Source organism: Vigna unguiculata, chromosome 1 (genome assembly GCF_004118075.2).
Source record: "Vigna unguiculata cultivar IT97K-499-35 chromosome 1, ASM411807v1, whole genome shotgun sequence".
NCBI lineage: Eukaryota > Viridiplantae > Streptophyta > Magnoliopsida > Fabales > Fabaceae > Vigna > Vigna unguiculata.
This window is the reverse complement of record NC_040279.1, coordinates 35,515,366-35,542,818: the sequence shown is the minus strand read 5'-3', so window position 1 is coordinate 35,542,818 and position 27,453 is coordinate 35,515,366. Positions and strand designations below refer to the sequence as shown.

The window sequence follows — 27,453 nt, the reverse complement described above, 5'->3', positions numbered from 1 at the left end:
ATTGTTTTACATTATTAACCAATACAATTATTATTGAAATAATTTTAAAATATTTATTACAGAAATAAGTTTAGAAATTTCAAATAATTATTATAAAAATGATCAAGTTTATTATATTTAGATTAGAGTATAAACTTATCACATAAGTTATTAAATTATAAATGAGTTTAATTAATTATCTAAAAAGGTAAATTTTATTAATTGCATGTTTGCATATGTAAATGATTCACGTCAAAATACTGAGTCATCACATAAGTAATATTTGCTTCACACATAGGTATATATAGAACTATTTTGAATTATTAATATATTTAGAATAATAATATTTTAATCTATTATTTTTTACCTATTCTTAATCTATCATTTTAATCATTCTTCAATTCTCATATTAGACCATTCAAAAATTAAAATAGATAATAAAAGAATTATTGAAATAAAAGATTATAAGTGAATGAAAAAAATGAGAATGACTCCTATTTTTTCTTTTATTTTTAATCTGTATTATTTGACATGATTTAACGCAGATTATTAATTAATATATCACTATTTTTTTTAAATTAATTATCTATACTAAATTACCACGTCAGGGAATGGGAAAGGATGACAGTAATACTAAGATTTTCCTAAAAAAATAATCCAAATATTATTATTCATATATTTATATATAATTTGTCTAATAACTGTACGTTGTTGTTTGAGCTTTGATAACATTACCGATGAGGTGACAAATTTGGCCACACAAGCACAGGGCATAGGTTTCATCGGGAACGTTCTACGAATAGCCTAGCATAGCCACAAACGTGGTGGCCACGCGCCAAACCTGAAAAAAAGAGGAACCATCCTAAAACAAGTGGACACGAATAGTTAATCTTCGATGGCTTCGAAGGCGATGAGCGTGGCAGCGGAGAAGATAGGGACGGCGGCCCGCCGCCAAGCCGTGTCGTTGACGGATGCAGCAGCCTCGCGAATACGGCAGCTGCTACAGCAGCGTCAGAGGCCCTTCTTGAAGCTCGGAGTCAAGGCTCGCGGCTGCAACGGCTTATCCTACACTCTCAATTACGCAGGTCTCTCACTCTTTCCGTTCATCTATTCGCGAAATATCGTATATATTCTAGATTTGTGGAACATTTTTTTTTCTCAAATAACTTTACTGAATTCAATTTGATTATGATTTTTTCGTCCTGGAATCGCTGCGGTTTAATCATAGGAGAAAGTTTGATCCTAAATTATTTATCTTAGGCTCGTTAAATTACCTTTCTTATGAATAGGATTATCCATTCGGTTTTTTAATCTTTAAAAGGAGTGTTCGACGATTTACTTTTCGAGGAATTTTGCATCGGTGCTTGTGAATGACCGATTTTTCTCGATTTTTATGCCATGCTCCTATGATTATCGTCTTTGAGATCGCGTATCATCATAATCTGGATTGATTTACTGTGCTTTTTCGTTGGATGTCTTGTGTCTTTGGTTTCTATACATGCCGCGTTAACGCATACTAGGGCAAAATGCTCAATTCATTGTCCTCATAAGAATTGTGGACGATTAAAATGAGTAAGTAAAATTGAAAGTCACATCTGAGATGATTAAATAAGTCATACCTAAAGGAAATGACCTTACCTAACAACGTAAGTACTAAGACGATGAATGTAAGTGATGGCAATAATCAACAAAAAGGACTTTTATCCACTGGGTGAATTCTGCCGCATGCATCATTCAGCACCACGGAGCTCTACTGAAAATTAAAACGTTTTTAACTTGTCTTAGCTCACCTCTAAAAACTTTGTTAACCCATCTCTTATGAAACTTACATTCCATTGTCATACTGTTACATAACTCAAGTTTAGAAGATTTTCCCCCGTGATTAATTGACTCCAAATACACACTAGTTAAACACAGGAATTGAGGAATGTGAAATACTAAGGTAAAAAATTGACCTTTAGTGGTAATGTATTCTTACAAAAATCTCATATGTCCTAAATATGAGTAACATGGATAAAAGTTTAATTCTATTGGAATTTTCTATTTTTGTTGACTGATTATTCCTTTCAATTGTGGTGAGCTGGAGTTGGATGCATTATTGCATTATGAGTTATGACTTTTTAATCTAAGTTTCCTGTTGTTTTTTACAGATGAAAAAGGAAGGTTTGATGAGTTGGTTGAGGATAAGGGTGTTAAGATATTGATTGATCCAAAGGCCCTTATGCATGTCATTGGAACTAAAATGGATTTTGTAGATGACAAACTGAGGTAAATATTTTCCCTAACACTTTTTCTTCATGCTCAACTTGTATATTTCTTCTGTTTTGCTATGTTTTGTTTGTTGTATTGTGCTTTAAGAATGGGATGATAAATCTATCTATAAGCGGTAATCATATTTTGGCTGGGACTTGGGACTCAGATATGTTAAGATTATCGTTTTAAACTGCTCCATCTACATCAAAATCAGTTGTTGATTGCTTATCCCTTTTTCTGTTGGTTGCTTTTTAGATGTAGAAATTCAGCCTCTATCAATTATCAGTTTCCATGGGAACTGTCTGAAATTGGGAAGTATTCATATTTTTAATAATTCATTGTTAATTGAATCTGCTTGCCAATTTTCTGGATGTAAAACTGAAAATGTTTTTAGTGATAAGTCTCATTCAAAGTTGATATTAAGGATTTCTGTCTATTCTGGTTCTGGTGGTTAAAATTGGACTCATTATGACGTAATAGCACATGAAAGAAAGTAGATCAGATGTATGAGTTTGTTATTGGGTTACTTCTAATTGAATACTTCCGGATATATTTGTGTTCTAATTGATCTTAATTATTGATCTGTATCCTTTAACTAATTTAGTAGAGCACGAACTACAAACTATGTGTCCAAGTAGGTAGATTTGAATCTTATTTCTTACTTAGTACTGAAACTCAACACAGATGATGTGATTCGATCATCAAATAATCATACTTGATTACTCCCAAGACATAAATAGAATCATTTTTAAGGGAATTTAGTTTATAAAATATATCTATATTTGTAATGGGGTGTGTACGAATGCTACGGTAAGTAACTGTTTTCTGTTATTCTTTAGGAGAACCACGTAATTATTCTACTGTGGACGAATCTAATCATACTGTCTTGGTGGCATCGACTTCACTTTAATCCCATACCCAAATCTGTTAAGTGTACACATAAGTAACATTCCGGCTCTTCCACCTTGAAAAGATAAAAAAGAAACACAGTATTAAAAACAAGTAGTGCGTGTGTTCCACTCCTGTAACAGAATTTAATGCTTGTTAATCTTTTAGTATTAAAACTAGTAGTCTAGTGGTGTGGGTGTGGGTGTGTGAGGGCTTCTTATTTATTTTATCTCCTTTTTTATCCAATCATGTTGGACTGTGAATAAATAATAAAATAAGAATAAGAATTTCATCCATGTTAATTAACTGATATTACCTCAACAATGTCCACCTTAGCATCATTGGCTAATTCACTGAATTCTTTATACAGGAAAATAGTTAAGAGCATAACTAACACTTGCAATGTGTAAAGTACATGACTTATGACATGTAGAAGGCTGTTTGTCTCATAGATGAGATACTCTAAATCAGTAATTTACAGAGTTATTGAATAGAGAGACATAGTCATCTTATAGATGAGATACGCTAAATCAGTAATTTACAGAGTTATTGAATAGAGACACATAGTCATGCAGAAACTATCACTCAAAAACAAAAAACAAATATATTTAAAGCTTATGACAAATATTGGTAAACACATACATTGCATTGTATGAAATCGTCATCACAAAACTTTCTCCTTCTTGGAAACCAGCCAATCAATTATAGAGTTTAAGTAACATGCAAATATGTTCTTACTGCACACATAACATATTTGCCAGAAGAGTTGAATCCAGATGTGATGTCATTACTATGATTTATAAATACTGAGTAGGTGTGTAGAGAGAGAATTGAAACACAGATGCATTAAATATATTAAGCTTTAGAAGACATTAATTTGATTAGATTCTCTTCAAGGGAATGCAGCTAACGTTTTATCTTCATTTAGGAATTGCATATTTGGGCATTGATCTGCTCATGACAGAAACTATATACCACCTCTGTTACTCTGACTGTGCGGTAATTCGGGCTTTTGGAGTAGTCAATTATTTCTTATGTAACTGTGTTATGCTGACCTCTGGTAATGATTAGTGTTTTTCTATCTCAAATATATGCATCACTGAAGGACGCCATTAACGAAAGGGCAGGAAAATTATTGTACAGTTTTTGTGTTGTACTCGTTTTTGTTGCTTGGTTCATCTGTTTATCTTCCTTTCTTCTTTTCCTAATGTGAACTATTGCTTTGTTTTTTTTTTTTTTCTTTTGCTTTTCTTTTAACCACTGCTCTTTTTTGCTTCTCCTGTCAGATCGGAATTTATTTTCGTCAATCCAAATTCTAAAGGTCAGTGTGGTTGTGGTGAATCTTTCATGACAACGGGCAGTAGTGGGTCTTCAAAGTCATGAAATGGTTAAAATCGCTATTCAACTAAATGGGGATCCTCACGTTATAAAGTGGTCCTGTCACTACTAAATAGATAGACATACAAGTACAACTAATGGATTTCTACAATTCTGCCTGTTTGAACGCGGAAAACCAGAGCTTTAGGTGTTCAGAACAAAAGGATACTGAGTACTGACGTGGTCTCTGTATATGAGTTCTCTGGAGCTGATGCTAATAAGGCTTATTTCAACCATTTGTATTGTAATATCATTTATTCGTATGATTCTTATTCATCATGTAAAATTCTTTAAATCATGAAAATTGTAGTTTGTAGGTTAACAATATCTTGGAAATAATTTAAGTTTAAAATATCATTCAACGTATTCACAACTGAAGAAACTTTTCTTAGAATTCTTTGGTCAGCTTAGATACCTTTCACCTGAATTATTACCAGTTATCATTTCTGATTGAATGACATAGCCTTAAGCTACACACGCTGGGACGTAAGGAAAGAAACTCCATTAAGTTCTTGAATATGCTGATAGGTGTTTTAAGGATGCGGATATTATGAACATTGAATTTTAAAAATTTATAGATAATTAAAATATTAAATAAATCTTAACTTTATTAATTATTAATGTATTTTTATTTATTTAGAGAATAAAAATATTTATTAGTGTTGTACATTTGTAATTGATAATTTATTTGATAAAAAAATTGAAAAATTGAAAAATAATAAAATAATTATATTTTAATATTATTAAAAGTTAAATATTAAAAAATAACAAAAATAAATATTATTTGTTTTTAAAAATATAAACAATATTATATTAATTTTTTTATTAGAAAAATAATATTTTATTTTCCATTAATTTTTTAAAAAAATTATGTTTAATTATATTTTAATTTTTAACAACATAAAAATATAATTATGTTATTATTTAATTTTTTGTGTATAGTAAATAAATTAGTATAAAGGGGTATTTTTGTCTTCTAAATAAAATAAAAATACATTAATAGTTATTTGGTCATAATTTATTTAATGTTTTAATTATTTATAAACTTTTACAAAATTTAATACTCGTACCTTAAACAGTATTTTTAAAGTATTCGTGAGGATGATCCTTTCACATTTTTATTATGTATGTATTTCACATTTGACCTGCCTATAAATATAATGGCATGAGATGCCTCATGAATTGAAAATTGTTAATCATAAATGTTTCTAGGACAAGATTCTTATGTGTTTTTTACTCGGTGTTGACAATTTTTTTTAATATATTTTTGGCTGGACAAATAAAAATGGTTAGAGTAAAATAATTTAAAGAAAATGACTAAGGATTATATGTAAACATTTTAAGATTCACCAATAATTAGCTGAATGACATGAATTTAGGATATTTTAACTCATCTATTTAGTCAATAAGATATTAGTTCATTATTTTGTAACATGTATTTATTGTATATTGAGATATGATTATTTAGCAAAGAAAAATGGACACTATAAAAAAAAACTTTATTTAAATATTATATGAATAGTAGTTAAGAATTATGTTATCAAGTGTTACATAAACATACTTAGCTTTTATTCCGTCTCTATTTTATGCAAATCTAGTTGATGTAATATGTGTACCAAACTTAAATTATGTATCATTTAATACAGCACTTAGATTATTTAATATTAAATATCGAAGAAAAGACTTTATTTGATATTGTGAAACATATTTATTTGCATGAAAATGAAGATTAATCACCTTTTTTTATATAACATTTTTTATAATAAAAATTTAGTTTAATTTTTTCACGTGGGTCAGTCCATGAATTTTCTTTTTAAACATGAGAAATATATTGATATTTTTTATATATACGATTAACTTTTCGGTTTAGATAAGTTTTGTAGGTTTGGTTGTACTCGATCATGGGTCTAGGTTGGTCAGTCTCAGTCGTGGCTGATCTATCTCGATTGTGGGCCTAGGCCAGACCGACTCGATAGTCGTTCGTGAGTTTGGACTGTACCGTCTCAAATATTATCATGAAATATTTTAAAATGTCAAATAAACTTAATAAAATTTAGTTAAAAGAATTAAATCTATGCATTTCCAAAGTTAAAAACTAAATTGGAACAAAATTTTGAAAGAAAAGTAATTCTAATTTTTCAATTACATATTTGAAAGAAAAGAAATATTTAACCTAAAAAATAAAAATGTTATTACATATTTTCAATTACTCTAACCTTATCCAATTTAACTCAATTATAATTTATTGAGATAGATTAAATTACTAATGTTAACTTAATCCCGTCCAACTTAACTGTATTAAATAACAATTAAAATAAGCTTAACCCACATTTACACTATTCCTTACTCTTCACTCAACACTTGCACATTATTGATGAATGATACACGTGACGTGTCGGTGTCATCATGAAAGTAAAAGAAAAAAAGACAGGGAAATTCTTAATGAGTTGTTTTTTCTAGAGTGGGCGAACGTGTAATAAAATAATCACTAACCACTACTAATTAAGTTTAATTAAAGTACATAATTTACTTAAAATTAAAACAAACTCAATGTGTAATGTAAAAGTGTGTGCAAAGCATAAGTTAAGTTGTTAACACGCACGAAGGGTAAGTTGATAACACGTGCGAAGGACCCTGCACACGATTTTGAAGACTCTCTCCCGTTTTGCCCAAAGAATTTCCTTCGTCTAGTGAGAGAGGTAGGTCCTCTCTCTCTCTAATTTCGGCTAAATTTGGATGTTATAATTCTTGGATTTCCAAATTCTCTGCGCTAAGAACACGATCCTTTCGTTCTCCAAGTGAGTCTCTTCGTTGTTCGTTGAATCCCTTATCTTTAACTATGTGTTTCTCCTATTTGTCCATTTAATTCAATGCAAACTTCCTAACTCTATTTTCTGATCTTAATCACTCCCATCACTCACTGTATAGGATCCCCTTTGTCTCTGATTTGTGTTTATCGAGGAATTACTGTTATTATTGTTGTTGGTATTGCTTATTTGAGTTTAATTTGTGGAACCTTCATATACTGCACAGGCTCTGATAACTTGGATTGGATTCTTTTGAAATTGAGGGTGTGGTTCAGTATTTGTTAATTCCGATAGTTTGTTTAATTGTACTACTATGGACCACCTTCCCGTGGAGGTGATCGGTAACATATTGTCTCTTCTCGGCTCTGCCCGGGATGTAGTGGTTGCTTCTGCAACTTGCAAGAAATGGAAGGAAGCATGGCGCAGTCACCTCCACAGTCTTTCTTTCAATTTTAGTGATTGGCCTCCATATCATGACTATACCTCTTCTAGGTTGGAAATACTCATCACTCAGACCATTTTTCAAACCAAGGCACTGCAGTTTTTGACCATTTTCATGGATGATGAGCGTGAGTTCTCTGCCGCCCCCGTCATTGCTTGGCTTATGTATACTAGGGATTCCTTGCGCCAATTGCATTACAATGTAAGGACTACCCCTAGTTTCAACATCATCGAGAAATGCAGTAGACATAGGCTGGAGGTGCTGGCATTGGCTCGCAATTCCATCATTGGTGTTGAGCCAGGTTATTTGAAGTTTCCTTGCTTGAAGTCGCTTTCGTTGAGTTTTGTTAGCATCTCGGCGTTGGATTTGAGTCTTCTGATGTCGTCTTGTCCAAAGCTTGAAACATTGGCCATGGTTAGTCCAGAGATTGCAACATCAGATTCTCATGCTTCTGTGGATCTTAACAGTGTCTCTTTGAAGGATTTCCACCTTGAATTGTTTAGCTCGGATAAGTTTATATTGGAGGTGGATTTGCTCGAGAAACTTCATTTGAAAGAATGTACCTTTGAGGTTTTTGAGCTGGTTGGAAAGGGGACACTGAAAGCGTTGAAAATTGATGACGTGAGTGTTATCCATCTCGATATTGCGGATAGTACGGAGAACCTTGAGATTATAGATGTCTGTAACTTCACAATCATGTGGCCAAAATTTTATCACATGATCTCAAAAGCATCGAAGTTATATAAGCTTCGGCTGTGGGGTGTTGTTTTTGATGATGAGGATGAGGTTGTCGATATAGAGACAATTTCTGTTTGCTTTCCTCTATTGACGCATATGTCGTTAAGTTATGATTTAAGAGACGGAGTGCTTCATTATGGCTTGCAGGGTTTGTCTTGTTTGATGAATGTGGTGGTGTTAGAACTTGGATGGACTGTAATAAGTGATCTTTTCTCGGTTTGGGTAGCTGGACTTTTGGAAGGATGTCCCAATTTGAAAAAATTGGTCGTACATGGTTATGTTTCAGATGTCAAAACACATGAAGAGTGCCAAATTCTTGCCAGATTCTCTGAATTCATTCTTCAACTAGGAAGAAAATACGGGCATGTAAAATTTGAGTTTGAATATGAGTAGTGGGTTCTGTTGCACTCGTGTAATCCGTCCAAATAAAAGAAGATAGAAGCATGCCCCATGAGTTTCTTTTGTCCATTTCTTCTGTCTTGAATCACAAGAATTCTTCAATTGTAAAGTTATATAGATATAGATTCTGTGTATATGAGTGAATTTCGGTTTCCATCACAACCCCTTCTTTCTACTGTTTATTACATTTTTGTTTGTAAAAGTAGAAGACGGAGTGTGTTTGTGGTTGTTTTTATGCACTTGAACATTACTGCATTGTAAATGTTTGTTGTTTCTTCTGAATGGTACTCCGCGTTCTTGTTTCCTAAAAATGGAAGTTGGCAAATTACTCATAGTAGTCCGCATCTATAGCTTCTATTAAACAAATTAAAATGAATCATTAGTCTAAAGCATGAAGATCTCTTCCTGTGTACATAACATTAAAACTAAGTTTATTTACACACTGAGTGATCGGAATAAATGTGTTTTTGTGAACTATCAAGGTATTTGACATGTTTTTTGTAATGAGAAAGTGAAAAATAATGTGTCAAAGAAGTCTGAAATGTGCAAAATATCCATGAAACGCAAAAACTCGTCGAAGTACTATTCATCGTAAGAAAGGTATATAAAGAAGACAATAGAGCAGAAGTTATCCAATCATAAATGGCATGATAAGATGTTAAATTTTATAATAATTATCATAAAATTCATATGATGAACAATAAATTTTTATTGATTGCCGATATACTTTTTATTCTGAATATATATATATATATATATATATATATATATATATATATATATATATATATATATATATATATATATATATATAAAGTAAACTAAAAAGCAAGGGTGTGATAGGCGTAAACGAGAACGTACACACACAAGTCAACGATGAAAATGACATCAATATTACAAAAACTATATATATTGCACGTCTGAGAAATTAACTAGTGATGATTTGATAAGAAGAGTCATCCCATTCTTCTTTGATCTTAATTTGAGGACTCTTGCAGCTTCCTCGCCCTTTTGTTTCTCTGCTTCTTCAACCGCCTATAACTTCAGTAGTTCTTTAGTTTCTTGTCACTGACTTCCGTTTTCATTTAGCCATACTAGTCACAAGAAACTCTGGTGCATACAAAACTTCACTGGTTACCATGCAGTTTCTTCACTAAGAATAACTGTTGTTCCTTCTCAAAGTTCTCAGTTTGTCTTTTACTTTCTCAGCGTTGTTTTGAACGCTAATCCTGTTTAATTCTTCCAAAAACTGCTGCAAATAATCACAAAAATGCTAATTTAGATGTGGTTTTACTACCTAGAAGTTAATCAGATCAGCATTAGTTAGTGATTACCTGTTGCTTTCTTCTTCTCTCAAGCTCAGCCTGAAAAATATGCAAGTAAGATCCTTATCAGTATAATTGAATTACCAATACCTCATCACAACTAGGGATGAAAATTTTCAACATTCTGCATAATCTAACGTAATTTGGCAGTACCAACGCCTGTCTCAGTTGGGCGTTCTCTTCTTTTAGTTGGTTTAGTTCCGCTTCCAATTCAACCGTGTATGCCTGCCAAGTAAAAAACATTATAAGTTTCTGCAAATGAAGCTTAATACAATTCTCTTCCTCAAATGATAAAACGAGACATTCATAGACACTGCATTGAAATGAGAAAACGAGACATGCACCTGTTTTCTGGCTCTAGATCTTGCAGCAGACTCTCTATTCTTGATCATCCTCCTCTGCCTCCTCTCCACCACCTTTTCCACAGGCCCATCCCCTATCCTCTTTCTACCTCTCAAACCACCCATCTCAAGCCCAAACTGTCCACAATCATTCCCTATCCCATCAGAAGAATTAGCAGGGCTCACAGGCCCACCCATTCCCATCGTGGGGCCCATCCCAAACCCACTCCCTCCAAAGCACACACCTTGCTGATGAAACCCCCACCACCGTCCCTCTTACCGTTTCCGGCATACCCACCAGAAGCCTCCCCCACTTGGTAACCCGGTGCAACCACGTTACTCACTGCACCAATAACATTCCTACCAACGAAAGAAGAACCCATTCCCGGCATTGCACCGTTGTTACTCGCGTAATGCTGCGGCGGCGGCTGCGGCTGCGGCGGAGGCTGCGGCTGCTGCTGGTGATGGAGGTGGTGAGAGTGATGAGACAACTGTGGTGGTGCACATGGTTGTTCCCGAACCACCCCAGCCTTGACCAAAAAATCCTCCAGGGTCATCTCACCGAAAGTGGGCTGGCGAGGGGCAGACTCGGTATTATTCAGAACATTGCCGTTGTTGTTGGTGTCGTCTTGTTCTTTCTGAATCTGGGACCAAACTTCATCCACGGTTTTCCTGCATAGAGGTGCAGGGAGAGAGAGTGAGGGTTGGCGAGGTAGGCTTGGTTGTTTCCTTAGAGTTGTCGGTTCTTTGTCGGTGAAGGGTTGGGAGAGAGGGACGTTGGAAGAGGTTATTATGGCTTGATTCTCTTCTGCGTTCCAGATGCTGCTGATAAACTCGTCCATGTTCATGGAACCGAAGTTTTTGCCGGTCTCGCATAGACTGTGCTGGAACTCGTCGAGTGTAAGAGAATATATGGATGGTTGTGTTCCAATGGATGATGGTGGGAACTGAGAATGGTGGTGGTTCTTGTTGGCATCTTGCTGGAATCTTGATTCCACCTCACCTTGGGAATTCATCTCACCCTCTTCAACCACCATCTTCTTTCCTTCTTCTTTCAAGAGACAAGATCAGAACAAAGGGAGTAACAGACAAGACAAAAATGTAAGTAAGATTTGAGAAAATATAATACAATAAACAATGATGCTGTCTATGTTGTAAGAGAAATAACACTTACACAACCTTCAAAAATTACAGTCATTTTACTACCTATTTTAAAATAAAATAAAATAGAATAAATATGATTAAAATATTATTATTTTAAATTAGTAAATGATTTTTTCTTGTTGATATTTTAAGTTATCAATTAGTAGATGTGAAACATATATGGCACTATAATACCATTATTTATATATTTTTCATTTTATTTATATATATAAAAACACATAAAAGACCTGGAATCAAACCAATCTAATCATGTCTTCAAAAACTTGTATCAATATTACAATTCACACAACATGTGCATGATATGTTAACCCTCACTTTATTTAACCACCACTTAATTAGAATTTTTTTATTAGTCAAAAAATGCTAAGATTTTAAAAGTTTACAAAGTTTAAAATAAGTTTTTAATGTATACTTTATATAACATTTAATTTATTTTCTCAACATGTAATCTGAATTGAAAATTGAAATGCATTATAATTTGAATTGAAATATATAGATCAAGGAAATTCATACCAGCTAGCTAACATTCCTTCATATAGTTTTGGACATTTAATTAGAATGTACAATTTCTAAAATTCAATGGATTAATATTCTTAACCAAAGAAGATAAATACTTTTAATACTTAGAACTAATATGTTCAATTAATAGAAATAAATTACTTCAAGTGGGGACCATGGTAGAATCAGTTCATTTTTATCACCTTTTAATCGAACAAGATGCTTTTCACATACTTCCATTATTTAATATTATCCAAAACTAGATGATAAACACCAATTCTGATTCCACTTAAATTCACTCACAAAATTTTATCTGTACCAACACAAAAAAAAAAAAAAACAAAAAAATTGAAAATTACATCACAAATATCTCTATGCAAAAATCAAACAATTATAATAAGTTTGCTTTTATTAGCTATACACAGCTCACTGTAGCCATGAAAACTTCACCCTCAAGACCTCATATACCTTACAATATATTGTCAAAATAAAGAGTTGGGTTTGTGTTTGTGTTTGGTTCAAAGAAGCATTTTTTTCTCTCAAAATTAAATTGTTGTTTAGGCTTCTAAGCTTCATTTCCTTTGCCTTGATAAAAAATAAAAAAATTTGGATCAAAACACTTGTTATGCAGTAGGATACTAAGAACAAGGTTCAATGTCTGAAACATTTTCCCTCCTCGGTGAAAATGGAGGTAAAAGAATTGATACAGACAGAGATATTACAGAAAAAAACAAAAAGATGAAAAAACATAAACCATAACAATCTAAGGTGAATCATGAAAAAGAAGAAGAAGAAGAAGATACTTTGATGTGATGGAAAACAACAAATAATCTTGCAAGATTTCATATAAAGGGAAGGAACATAGATACCTGGAAATTGAAATTCCAATTTGAGACTGATATAAACTATTGAAGGTTCCTTTTGTGTCAAAAGTTTTAGATCTATGCTCTCAGTTTTGTGCACCACTCTTATAGATGGAGAAAGTGTGTTCAAATTTATTTAGAAACAAACACTGAAACTAGCAAATAGCTTCATACAAGGCACACTACCCTGCAACTTAATGGATAAATCTTCGTCTATATGGTCCACCCCAGCTCAGGGTACCCCACAAAACAAGGCAATGAATAATTAATGAAAAAGATAAATTTCAAATGCTGCAATAGATACAAATATTTTTTCCAAAAAATTACATTACTCGACACGTATAGAACAGGTGTCGCACATGTGGACTTGTGTTAGGACAGCATGTTTTTTGAGCTCAACACGTATTCCTTTCAATTTTTTTATTTTGCAATATTATTTATTCACCTTTTAATAATAATAATATTAAACTATTTTTGCATCAATTATTCTTACTCATAAATGTGTTCCATATTTTATGCTAAGCTTACTCATGAAGGAGAAAAACTTCAAAAATGCATTCATTTTTGTTTTAGGATTAAAAATTATATGCTATAAGAGACATTTTTTTCTTGACCAAAACATACATATAATTTGAGGACTTTTGAATCTTTTTTGTAGCCTGTTGAAATGAAAGATTTGTTTAATAAATAGTCATTTATTACTGAATTTATATTAAAATAAAAACTGAATAATTTATTTGAAGAACAAAGAAAAACAGAAAAACATGTGTATAATTTAGTAGGTTGGATGATTTTCATTTTAACATTGTATTAAATAATATTCGTAGTCAAATAGGACTTTTCCAGTTTTTTTATTAATACAAATAACAAAATAATCCTTATTTTGATCATAGTTAGATAGTTAACCTATTATAACATATATCTTTTTAAAAGAAAAAAAAAAAACCTTCTTGATTTAAACTCTAGCAACATTAACAATATATTATTGCAACCAGTGTGTATCTCCTTTGTTTGGTGTCAACGTAAATGCAAATAAATAATTTGAAAAATAATTTTATAAGAGAAAATTAAAATCATTTTTTGTATTTTATTTTTTTGTCAATATTATATTTTAATATCATTTGTGCGTCAGTTCAATCTTGATAAGGGTGGTAATTATTTATTTTTCACAATTTTTAGATTTCTTATTTATTATCATGCATTTTTGTATTATTTTGAGGAAAATATTTAAGATTTAACACTAAAAAAAATTTCACATTAGTTACGAAAAATTTCTTAGTTAATCATAGCTAATTTCTCGTTGATAATTTTTGGTTATAAATTAATTATGAAATTGTTAAAGAATATTCCTTAATTAAATCAAATCTAGGTAGCTAATTAAATAAGGATATAATATTTTACTATTTGTAGTTAATTTGTCTTTAATCCCTTGTTAAAGTGAAGTGATAACATTTTAAAATTGTTAATTAATTCGTAGCTAATTTGTTGCAATTTTTTTCTTATTAATTCGTAACTAATTTTTCATAACTTTTCTCTCGTTCATAACTAATTTGTCATAATTTTTTCTCAGTAATCCGTAACTAATTTGTCGCAACTTGACTTCCACTATTATGTAGCTAATTTGTTGTAACTTTGGTTTAGTTAATCCGAAGCTATTTTTTCACATCTTTACTATCATAAATTTGTAACTAATTATAGCAATTTTGTTGTCGCGAATCCATAACTAATTTGTCATAATTTTATTGTCATTAATCAGTAATTAATTTGTCGCAATTATAGTGTTGTTAATATGTAGCTATTGTTTTGTTACAAATATTGTTTTGTTAATTATAATTTCCAGAATTTCGCAAATAAAAATTATAATAAAATTTTAAAAATATATAATTTTATTTTATATTATATTTAAATTACAAAACAATTTATAAATAATTTATTAGTTTTACTAATATTAATACTTAAAATTAAATTATGAAAATTATTACTTAAAATAAACAAATGGAATTGAATATATTATTAACAAATTAATTAAATAATATATGAAATTATAAAATAATTTAAAGATTCCTTAAATAAGTTAACTAATTTACTAAAAGGACTTTAATTCCCAAACACCAACATTAATGTTCTCATCTTACCGTTTTCTTCCAATGAATAAGACAAACACATTGTAAGTTTATTGATCATCAACTCATCAATTACCACTTAAGGGTAAGAAACTTTTAATCACAACAATTCATAAATCCAAGTCACCTTCGGTTAGAAACTAGAAGAAATGATTGATTAGTGAGTCATACACGGTGACCATGTTAAAATAAAAATAAAATAAAACCCATTTGGAAGAAATTTTTTCTAGAATTCCTAAAACCAAACCCAACATTATGTATTTGCTAACACATTTTAACCAATTTAATATAAGGTTTTAAAATACCTTTTTTACCAATTTTCGTCAAGTTTTTTCAAATAAATCCTAATTTTGGTTTTGTATTCAAATAGGTCATAATTTTTGTCAATTTTGTTCAATTAGGTCTTTTTTGCTAACACTGTCTAAATCATTAACGACCATAAACAGTGACTGCCACATGTCACTTTGTGGTTTTTTTGATTTTTTTAAATGTACACGTGTCACTTCATGCTTTTTTTTTAATTTTTTTAAATGTCCACATGTCAACCCATTAGCGTGTCACGTGTCAAAGTCAATGTTCTATATTCAATTTGGTCCCTATATTTGTTATTTTTGTTCAATTTAGTCATAATTTTTGTTAATATTAACCAATTTGGTCCCTATCGAAAGTGTGACCAAATTTAATTTTTATATCAAAGTTATAATGATGTGAATTTTAATATATTATATAAAAATATTTAATAAAAAATGTGAATTTTAATATAAAAATTAAATTTGATTTCAATTTGGAGAGGGACCAAATTGGTTAATGTTAACAAAAATTAGGACTATATTGAACAAAAATAACAAATATAGGAACCAAATTGAATATAGAACATTAACTTTGACACGTGACACGCTACTGGATTGACACGTGGACATTTAAAATTTAAAAAAAAATCAAAAAATAAAAAAAAAATCAAAAAAACTACGAAGTGACATGTGGCATGCTACTAGGTTGACACGTGTACATTTAAAAAAAATTTAAAAAATTCAAAAAAATCACGAAGTGACACGTGACCGTCACTGTTCATGATCGTTAATGATTTAAATAGTATTAACAAAAAAGGATCCAATTGAACAAAATTGACTAAAATTGTGACCTATTTGAACACAAAACTAAAATTATGACTTATTTGAAAAAAGTTGACGAAAATTGGAAGAAAAAAAGTATTTTAACCTTAATATCAAGAATAAAGGTGAGCCTGATCTATACACAATTACTATTTTCCTAAATTTCATATTGATAAAGAAGAAAGAATAATAACGGTCTAACATATGAACACATTTATATAGCTTTAATACACACATATTATTTATCACTTACCATACTAGAGACATGAAAGAAAAGTTATGTTTAGAAGGACAAAACTAATTTGAGTATTATTTATCACATACCAAAAACATAATTATCTCTAGATATTCAACATACCATGACCCTAGATACATTCCTGACATCTAAAGCCTAAGATCATCAAACTTTTCTCAGTGACTGCTTAATGAATCACCTACATTAGAATTAGGACTCTAAGAACGACTAGAACCTTAAATTTATTCTGACAGTTAAAAATAGTAGGAGAATTAGTTGGACCACACCTTGGAACCAGTTCCCACTAGATCCTAAGCTAGTGAAATAAGACGAGTGATCAATTCATCCAACAACAAGCACAAACTGACTCACAAACAAAATGAATGAAAACATAGATAAATATCCAAGAAGTAGAAGTACAAAGAATTATAATTGATTACATCCAACCTCATGAGAGAGTTCATCTACTCATATAATATTGCAGTGTAATCCCAACAGCATTTAGACATAAGATTTACAATAAAAACATCTCTTTCGAGCCTCCAAGATTGTATTCCTCCTACTCTACTACTACATATTTAAGTTTTTACTACTAAATATGTCTCCACTCATGGCCTAAAATGAGGATATGAGGTCTGCATTTATTTTATAGATTGTATGACGTGGTGCTCAGCTCCAACTTTGACGTTTGAGCCATGAAGGTTTTATTCCGGATTTTTCCAAACCTTATTCTAGATCCTTCCATATTGCCTTTGTTAGGGCTTAAGGCACACATTTTGGTCTCGAAGTGTAAAAGTTACATTCTAGATCCTTCTAAAGGTGTGTGCTTGAGGTTTCCTCATGAAAATTTCCTTTCATGGCCCAAGCCTTATGCTTTCATGCTTTAACTCCTGAGATAACTTCTCTAAGAAGAAGTTTTCATGGCTTAACCTCATGTTTAGTGCTTGAAGTTTTCCTTTGCAATGAGTTTCTATAATTAAAATTATTATTATCAATAAAATTTAAATTAATTAATTAATTAACACAAAAATTAAAAAAAGTATAATAAAATATCAATAATTAGTGATGAGAAAAATTATATACTATATAAAAGAAAAAAAATTGGAATAAATGTTTTTCTTTAATTAAAATTATTTTTATCGATAAAATTTAAAAGAACTAATTAATTAACACAAAAAAAAAAGTAATAAAATATCAATAATTATATAAAATCTTATACTATAAAAGAAATAAAATTTGGGATAAATATTTTCTTTTAATTAAAATTATTATTCTCAATAAAATTCAAAAAAATGAATGAATTATTTCATTTATTAGATATTGGAAAATATTTTTGACAATATAGAATCGAAGTAAAATCATTTAATAAAACTTGTATCTAGAAACGAAAGTTAACTGATTAGGTGTTTTAAACTCTTACGCTATACATTGAAAATGTAATTTGTGACTTTACATCTTCTAACAATGTTTCAACTCATTATTATTATTATTCATTTAGAGGTTGAGAATGTAACTAGCTCTATAATTTTCTGTATGCGTTCATGATGTGAATACAATAAATTGATCAGAGAATCAACTTTGAGATAGCCACTGACAATTGTCATTAACTGAAATTAAAAAAAAAAAAATCATTTCTCCCTAAAACAATTTTAGTAGAGTTAGAATTGAAATTTTATAAATTATCCAAAGAAACAACACTACTGGGCATTTAAAAGTGACTTAACAATGGTATCACTGATACCATCAAGATGAGGGAACAAATGACCAGCACCTTGAAGCTCATGATATTGAATCCATGGAAGCTTTTGTGCAATGTATCGTTGCACTTTAACAGGCACAATCAAATCTTCATCTCCTTGCCAAATATGAACCCAACCCTCTTTATTTGGAAATGGATTTTCCAGATCCAAAGGACTAAATTCCCAGCTACCAAATGCAACAATCAGGTCTCTGTGAACACTTTCATGTTCTCCCTGCTGCCTTACCTCACCCTGAAGGTGCAAAAACACATTTAAGATGATCAAGTTCAAACTTTAGGCACAACATTCATCCAAAAGTATCAAAATCAATTGGAATGAAGTTAGATGAGTAAGATACCACATGATTCTTTCGATCTTTCCTCTTAGGCAACAGTTCTTTGTCTTGAAGGGAAAGAAGATCTAAACTGTCAGCAATTAAAGAAGAAGATGGAAACCATGTTTGAGTGTTCCACCAGTAAGTTAGCCAAGGTATGTAGTGAGCAACACGAAGTGTCCACTGGTCTTGTAGTTTTTGTTCGTAGAAAACTTCATTTGTTAAGTTTCTAGGAAAACCAGTCCACCAGTAGTTCAGAACTGGGGCTATCAGCACTGCACCTGCCAACCTGCACCATTGAAATTTTGTATCATTGTGACAAAGAATATAGATAAAAAAGTGGCTGATAGATTCATATAACCTATTTCAAGAAATTTGATATTTAATGAAGATTAGTTCAAGAAATTTGATATCTACATGTAGTTTTTGCTGAGAATTCCTTTAAGTATTGCAGACTTACACAGAAATGAGAGTCTTAAGTATTGCACAATTCTTTAAACCTAAACATCATTCTTAATAACTCTTTATGGTATGACAAGCACAATTACCCCATCAATTTCCCAACCCTGACCCTTTTACACTTACTCTAGTCTAATGGCCTAGAAAATCTGAACCAACTGAATTCTGCATAATAAGTGCAGAGGAACAAAGATCTTGTATCACTGAAACAATTAAAATGCAAGTTCAACAAAAGGGACATAAACATTTACATGCCAACAAAAGAAGAAACAACCAAAGAATGTTCTGTTTTAGACCAACAGAGTTACCTTAAACCTGAATACATCATCATACCTGTGAGGGATGTACTTAAGGCACCTCCAAACAACCTGACCCCCAAGAGAGAAACCTATTATGTAGAATTTGGATCCTAGTCCCAATTTATCAGCAAGTTCTTCTATATCAAGTGCCAGGCTCTTCACTGTTTGGCTTGGATGAGGATCACTTTCCCCATACCCTGGTCTGTCAAAAGATACAATGTACACCCCTAAATCCTCAGCAACATCCTGAAAAACCCCACCACAAATTCGGATAATACATTGTCAAAAATAGCATAGAATGTAATGAAACCAAACCAAAAAAAGATAATTACTGGTGATAAGGTTTTTGCAACATAGGCATCATGCCTGCAAGCATCAAAACCATGGACAAAGATGATTTTGTGATTGGCTACATGTTTTGGAACACCATGCTCTTTGTATGCTAAATTCCGTCCATCTCTTAGTTTGATTCTGGGTGCTGTTAAAGGGGGGCCATTAGGGGAACCACACAACTTTGGGGGAGGAGGTTGAATTGCCTGATAACCCCATGCTACAAGCCCAATCAACAACACAGCAAACACTGTTCTCAAAATTCCTGGGATAATGCAAATAAAATAAAAAAATAGTATTTCAAAATAAGGAAAGAATATGAATTTAGTACTGTGACGGTAGCAAAGCAGTGAGAGGACGATAAAAAAGCTAGCAAGTCCAATCAAATGAATATGATATGATAATAAATCACAAAGAACAAGGGATGGCAGAGGAATATGCCAAATGCAGTGCACTCGAAGAATGCACATGATGATGCTCATTTGATTCAACAAGCAGAAAAACAACAAAAAAAAAAAAATTGGGACCTGAGGAGAAGTGAATTGAAGTGGTTTTGTTTTGGTTCGAGGAATGAGCACGGGTTGATGCTGCAGAAAATTTTCTGTTCACTCCACTCCCCATTTCTTCCTGTTTCTCAGACAACGACAACACCGACACAACTTTTCAACTTCCGACAGACACAGATACGAACTCACCGAGAATGGAACGGTCCCCGAAGCTGTAGTTTGTGGGATTAAGATAAGGGAAAAGTTTGGTGGTAATTTAACATCACAAACTACTGAATGAATTTCATGGTCTTCAAATTGCCCCATTCCAAACACGCCTTTGGTATTTTGATTCGTTAACCTAAAAGATGAGATTATGCATTTTCAGAAATATTCTATATTCACAATATTGATCAGAAAAACATCAATTTATAATTCTAATAAAATGAAATAAGTCTAAAGATTCTTCTAATCTGAATCGATAAATAAGAAAAAGTCTGAATTACTAATTTCTAATTATTAATTGTTATTGCGTTTTATTCTTTAAAGAACTTTTTTTTCTTCCAAAAGTACATTCTTCTCATTTTAGAAGAATAAAATTTCTTAAGCATTCAACTGTTTAAAGTTGCGGTTTTAGGATTATGAAAATTTGATTTCTTATTTATATTATATTTATTTATTGCCATTTTTTTTATGTTTTATATTTGTATTTTTATTGTTGTCTTTTAACTGGATATAACCAAAATAATAGAAATATCATTTAAATTTTAAAAAGAAAAATAAATAAAAACTATTAATGAAAAATAATGGATTAAAAATATTGAAAGTTTAATGAAAATGATCATATTTAACCAGATTAATTAATAGCCGTCTTACTATTTGTTTATTAATTCAAATTTATTAAAGATTATAAAGAGGAAGTATCGAATAATAAATAAAGTTTACATAATTTTTATTTTATAATAAATTACAACTAATAGAAATTAGTTGAAAAAGTGTATAATAAAATATATTTATAATCTTATTAAATTCTTTTATGGATCGCCATATTATTACTTGTAAAACACTTTATTGATAATTATTTTTTTTATCAGAAATGGCATAATATTTAAAACGATATTACATTGCCCTCAAATAAAAAAATATAATAAGGTTCGTTATTATTTGAGAAAAAAACTATATATTAATAGTGTGAGATAATACTTTTACTGCCATTCAAATGATACACTATTGTTTTAAAACGTCGCCATGTTGGTAGAGATGGCAAATAAACCCGTCCCCGTAGGTATTGCCCGAACCCGTCTCCGTTTTGACGGGGAATCCCCGCATTGACTGGGTATGGGTATGGGTATGGGGAATCCCCGACTTTTTCAGTTGGGTATGGGGATGGGTATGGGGATGTACATATACCCGCCATAATACCCGTCCCCGCCATATCTCCATTCTCGTTTAAATTATTAAAATATTCACAATTAATCAAGTAACCCCTATATATATATATATTTTTTTTTTCTATTTTTTATTTCTTTTAATTATTTCATTTGTCATGAAACTCATTCTCATCTCCAATATATTTTTTATCTTATCATAACCTTTATGTAATTATGTTAAAATGATGTATGTTAATTAAAAAAAAATTATGCCTCACATTTGAATATTTATATTATTTTTTAATATTTTTATTTATTATAAATTTTTCTTTCACATGAGAATGTTTATACTCTCAATTTAAGATAATATAAAAAAAATTCTTTACTTATTATTATTATTAATTTTTGTTTAATTTGAAGAACTCTTTTGTTTCATTAAAATAATTTTCGTTATTTTTCAACCATTAATTATATGTTAATATTTGAAAAGTTTTCTTAATTCTCTAAGATATTTTTCGTCTTATCATACCTTAGTTATACATTTGATTTCCTTTGTGTGATTTTTTTCGATAGTCTCTCAAATTATTTCTAAAACACACATTTGTTAGTTTTTTAATATTTTTATTTATTTTTTTATTTTCATCATGTAGAATAATATTTCGATATATTCTATCTAATTATTTTTTATTTTATAACTCATTATTAATCATAATGTAATTTTTTCACTTTAAATTCTGTTTGAAGTGGTTAAAATTATATATATATATATATATATATATATATATATATATAATGATATTTAGGAATAGTATATGATAATTCACTACAAGAAAAACATGAAATGGTGACTGATTTAGTCAGTAACCCATATCAGTCACTATTTTTCGTCATTGGTGGTAGTAGTTGATTTATTGTCTGAATCAATGACTAAATTAGTGACCGATTCAATGATCGAATCTGTACTTGATTTAGTGACCAATTTAATTACTAATTTATATGTAATTTAATGACAAATTTTTTGGTCACTAATGATATTTCTATTTAATTTTAACCACTTCAAACATAATTTAATAATTAGTTCTGTAAGGTATTTTTCATTTTATCATACCTTAATTATACATTTGATTTCCTTTGTGCGATTTCTTTCGATAGTCTCTCAAATTATTTCTAAAACACACATTTGTTAGTCTTTTAATATTTTTATTTATTGTTTATTTTCATCATGTAGAATAATATTTCGATATATTCTATCTAATTATTTGTTATTTTATAACTCACTATTAATCATACTGTAATTTTTTCCACTTTAATTGTATAAATAACTTTTATTTACTACAATATAAAAATTTAATGTAATTGCTATGAATATTTTTTTGTCACTATCCAACATATATTGAAGTTCAAAAGATACAAAATCTATGTCAAAATTTTATTATTATGTTTATTATTTGTTCTTTGTGTCATTTTGATTAAGTGATGTATTATAACTTTTATTAGTGTATAAAAAAGAGATTCATTATAATTTAAAAAATTGAAGTAAACAAACATTTAAAATATATTTTAATTTGAATATTTGTTTTCCTTTTATTATTATGTTTATTATTTATTCTTTGTGTCATTTTGATCAAGTGATATATTATAACTTTTATTAGTGTATAAAAAAGATATTCATTATAATTTAAAAAATTGAAGTAAACAAACATTTAAAATATATTTTAATTTAAATATTTGTTTTCCTTTTATATTTTTTTGAAATATTTTTTAATTTTATCAACTAAGTTCATCAATGTTGTAGTTTGCAAATTTAACAAATGTTTTGGTTCACATGAAATTTTATTTGGTATTCTAATATAAAATGTAAACAATTATAATTTATTTTAAGGTATTTGGCATCGAAAAAATCCTCCTAATATTGAATATTTCATAATATTATGTTTTCTTTACCGTAATTTTTTTTCTTTTATAAAAATTAATATTGAAGTAGTTAGAACACGGGTACGGGTATGGGTACGAGATTATACCCGTTACCCGGTGGGGATGGGGATGGGAAAAAAGTTTGATACCCGTTGGGTTTGGGTATAAGGATGGAGATGAATTTTTTATGCGGGGATGGGTATGGGATAGCGAAACCCGTCCCCACCCCGCCCCGTTGCCATCCCTACATGTTTGGTAACATAAATTTATGAAAAAGTTCAATAAAAAATATTTAATATTTTTTCTATAAAAAAACATTTAATATTTTATTTCGGTAAATATTAAATGAAATTAATTTTAATATCTTAAAAGCATAATATTTAATATACACGTCAATTACATATTTTTCTAGTTCTTATAGAAGAGTTACTTTTAGTTTTTTAATTCCCATAAATTTATTACTTTTTTAGTTTTAGTTTTTTAATTCCCATAAATTTATTATATTTTTTAGTTTTCATTTCTCCGGAGTCCAAATTTTTTTCTTTTATCAATAATAACTAATATGTAAATAAAATAAGGAGATATTAGGATTCCTCAACCCATATATAATATCAATAAAGAGATGAGAAAATAAACCCTATAATACTAAATCTCCTATTTATCACTCAAACCCTCAAGTAACATCCAAACTCTGTATAAGACAAAATACAAATGAGATGTATCTTATCATTTCTATAAACACAAACTATTACAAAGAATATATTTATACAATTGTATCATAGGTCATCTCCTACCAAGATCGATCTAACAATCTATATATATCATAAAATAATTTTGAAAAAAAATTGAGATCCAACACATTATCGTAAATCTACCTTTTCACTAAAATCATCAAGAAATAATTTCTTTTTCAAAGTAGTTTGTTTATGATAATTCCAAGACATAACTATCTCCTTTACAATACGTTTGTCTAACAACCTTAACAACAAAACAACACATAACATAGGTAATGACAATAAGAAGTTAGAGTAAAAGATAATAATATAATAACATAAGAAACCCTTGTTTTAATTTTATTTCTGAACTAATATAGGATAGATTGAATATATTATTTTAGACATAAACACCGATCAGACTCTTAAAAACTTGTCATTGATATTTTTTTTCTCAACCACTCAACCATGTTCAAGCCTTTAGCTGTGCTATCCCAAAGATTTCCTCACCATTCCTTCAGCCGTTTCTAATTAATACAGTCCCACATACTTCCAATCATAGTCACCTACTTCACCTCCATAAATTATTTCTTTTTATATTCGAACCAAACATATAAAAGCTTATGTCTATTAAGAGCTTGTGTCTAACAATCAATCATGTTTTAAAATTAGTTTTATTTTGTTAAATTTATTTAATGTTTCAAATACATTTCACGATAATATTTGAATTGGTTATACACACATTTCTTCCTTAATGTTGACTGAATGCGTTTGAAACATCAAATTAACTTAATAAAATTTATTTAAAAAGACTAAATTCACACATTTATAAAGATGACGACTAGATTGATCTAAATTTTTTAAAGAAAATTAAGATACCAAAAATATATTTACTTTTTTTTAAACATTTAAAAACAACAATATTTTAAGTTACGATTCTCAGATTAAAAAATATTTACTGGATCCAAATTTAGTCAAAATTATCCTTAACCTTTTAATTATTTGTGTATATATTTTCAATATAACTGATTATGCATCAATTACTTTCAATTAAAAAAAAACTTGAAAAAAAAAATGAGACTATTGCTTTGGAACGAATGAAAGAAAAATTTACAAAGCCTCTATTTTGGAAAGAATAAAATAACTATTTTGCTATATCAATATAAAGTTTAAGTACAATAATAATTATTTCTAATTTTGGAGAATGAAACCACGTATTTACTTTTACAGGGATAAAAAAATAATTTGAATAGATATGAAAATTAAAAAAGATAATGCAATATTGTTAATTATTTTACCAATTTCCCTGTGTTATATTTAAATTTGAGTATATCTTAATTGCTATGCATACACTAAAAACTGAACAACAGAGATGTCCGTTTTTTGATTATTTAATGGTTAAATAATGGATTTAAAATGAAAAGTATATTTATTAATAATCAAATCTATTTTTGTTATTTAGTTTATTACAGGTGGTCTGAAAACTTATAAATATTTATCAATATAAAATGAACTATTCACTTAATTATCTTATATTCATTGTTATTATCACTTCTTTTACCCTCATTTGAATGTGTAAGAGAGAATATTCTGCAAATTGGACTTTCTTTCATTCTTCAACAATCCAATTATAACTTATTCTCAATGGTTTTACATAATTAGTATCCATTTTTTTCAGTTATAACTAAGGTTCATCTGTGTTCGTGTATATATAAAAAATGAACTCAAATTCATCTTAAAAAGTGGTACATACTTGTGAATAATTAATAATATTCCTGCATATATTTTTAGCCTGATGTAAAATCATTCTAACATTGTAATGATTCCTCTTGCGTAAAGATAGATTCAGAGGTATCAGATATTTGTAGCATTACAATCTATTTTGGGACAAAAAAACTTTGATGCGTTCATCTCATCAAAACTGCTAGCTGACAAAACTTTCCTGTCTAATTTCTCCTTTTCAAACAATAGGATTAGATTCATATTCATGATCCATCATTTCACTAAGATTCCATTTTTTGTCGTGCTCGATCATTTCTCTCTGAAAAATAACAACTTTTTTCAATAAATATTCATAATCTATTTCATCGTTTTGCTGAACAACTTCTATAGCTTAGAATGCATGCACATCCTCCACCAGTATTTTTGGGACTAAAATGTGCAAAATATTAAATTGTTTATTATAAGATTATATATTAGCACTACAACAAAAGTGCATTAACCAATAAAAAATGTCAAGCACTGTATGATTACTTAATGTGGGGGTACTGTGTTTATTAAGAGCAATGAGTTATCCCATCTTGTACGTACCTTTGCAATCAATTATTCTAAATATTTTAAAACATCGTAATCCCTCACTCTTTCAGAACTAAGGACTGTAATACATAGTTAGATCATAACATAGTTACACAAATGTTGTTTAATATTGTCAATCTAGCTTATCCTCCTTTTTTTTCTCATTTCTATACTCTTTTCATACATCAACAATACATTTTTCTTTCCATACTTTCTGCAGAGATGTTTTAAAAGGCCAAAACAAAAGATATTGAGAGAATTATAATTTCAAAACATTTTGTTAAACCAGTAGAGTTATTTAGTATGCTTGTTTGGTGTCGTTGATCTGCCTTCAAACTTGATGTTTGACATCTCCTTCTGCGTTCTTGTTCTTTTCTTTTCCTACAAACAACAGCATATCATTCTACCTTTTTTCCAAACATTTAGTCATTTACAATTTTTCATAGATGTCTACACAAATTTCTATGTTGACTATAAACTTCGTGCGAGTTTTATATCTATCCTGAGTAAACCAACAATCTCGAACGCATAATTTCTGAATCTCCATTATACCATATTTATGAATTTCTTCCTATGATTCTTACAAATTTTTGCAATAATTTTGTAAGGCTTTTATGCAAATGTTTGGACATCAGTCCTTCTATTGTTGAGCACAATTTTGTTTCTCTATTTCCAATTGTTCTAAATAACACAAATCCACACATATTTCCAAATTTTATTTCCTTTGTCATTAACACTTGGTGCACTAATTGTATGAAATGATGTTTTGCTTCTGAGTGTTGAATATAGTTGTTACTGAATCAATCTATTGCATACATTTCATACACAATTGGCAATCTTGCAAGGAAAAAATAAGTGACACCTACCACACATCTCATTCCCCACATTAATTCCTCTATCATCTAAGTTCAATTTCATTGTTACTTAACCAAAGTGTTGTGTCATGGTTAAAGCATTTATTTCCCAAAGTA

General features: G+C 29.7%; 4 protein-coding genes across 5 annotated transcripts; 2 read left to right on the top strand and 2 right to left on the bottom strand.

Annotated features, from left to right (window-relative positions):
• The first annotated feature begins 716 nt into the window (after nt 1–716).
• On the top strand, nt 717–4,872 carry LOC114173106 (iron-sulfur assembly protein IscA-like 1, mitochondrial). Its single transcript, XM_028057333.1, has 3 exons — nt 717–1,064; nt 2,130–2,247; nt 4,407–4,872. Exons 1-3 carry the CDS (start codon nt 875–877, stop codon nt 4,501–4,503), a joined length of 405 nt encoding a protein of 134 aa, XP_027913134.1. The 5' UTR covers nt 717–874; the 3' UTR covers nt 4,504–4,872.
• A 2,223-nt stretch (nt 4,873–7,095) lies between these two features.
• On the top strand, nt 7,096–9,194 carry LOC114164606 (F-box/LRR-repeat protein At1g67190-like). 2 transcript variants are annotated; one of them, XM_028049345.1, is made up of 2 exons: nt 7,096–7,196; nt 7,531–9,194. In XM_028049345.1, the coding sequence occupies exon 2, from the start codon at nt 7,618–7,620 to the stop codon at nt 8,875–8,877; it is 1,260 nt and encodes a 419-aa protein (XP_027905146.1). In that variant the 5' UTR covers nt 7,096–7,196; nt 7,531–7,617; the 3' UTR covers nt 8,878–9,194. The 2 variants fall into 2 exon arrangements, with proteins under 2 accessions (XP_027905146.1, XP_027905138.1); XM_028049337.1 differs by having other exon boundaries at nt 7,132–7,295.
• Nucleotides 9,195–9,700: 506 nt separating this feature from the next.
• LOC114177787 (protein ABSCISIC ACID-INSENSITIVE 5-like) lies at nt 9,701–13,329 on the bottom strand. Its single transcript, XM_028063317.1, is given in 6 exon segments — nt 9,701–10,135; nt 10,218–10,247; nt 10,362–10,433; nt 10,553–10,820; nt 10,823–11,600; nt 13,081–13,329. Coding segments are annotated over 5 exon segments (1,233 nt in total). The 5' UTR covers nt 11,587–11,600; nt 13,081–13,329; the 3' UTR covers nt 9,701–10,036.
• Nucleotides 13,330–18,072: 4,743 nt separating this feature from the next.
• LOC114175942 lies at nt 18,073–20,558 on the bottom strand. The gene is made up of 5 exons (XM_028060800.1): nt 20,233–20,558; nt 19,708–19,970; nt 19,410–19,621; nt 18,642–18,906; nt 18,073–18,535 (listed from the first exon to the last, which is right to left on the bottom strand). The coding sequence occupies exons 1-5, from the start codon at nt 20,324–20,326 to the stop codon at nt 18,242–18,244; spliced, it is 1,128 nt and encodes a 375-aa protein (XP_027916601.1). The 5' UTR covers nt 20,327–20,558; the 3' UTR covers nt 18,073–18,241.
• Nucleotides 20,559–27,453: the final 6,895 nt, after the last annotated feature.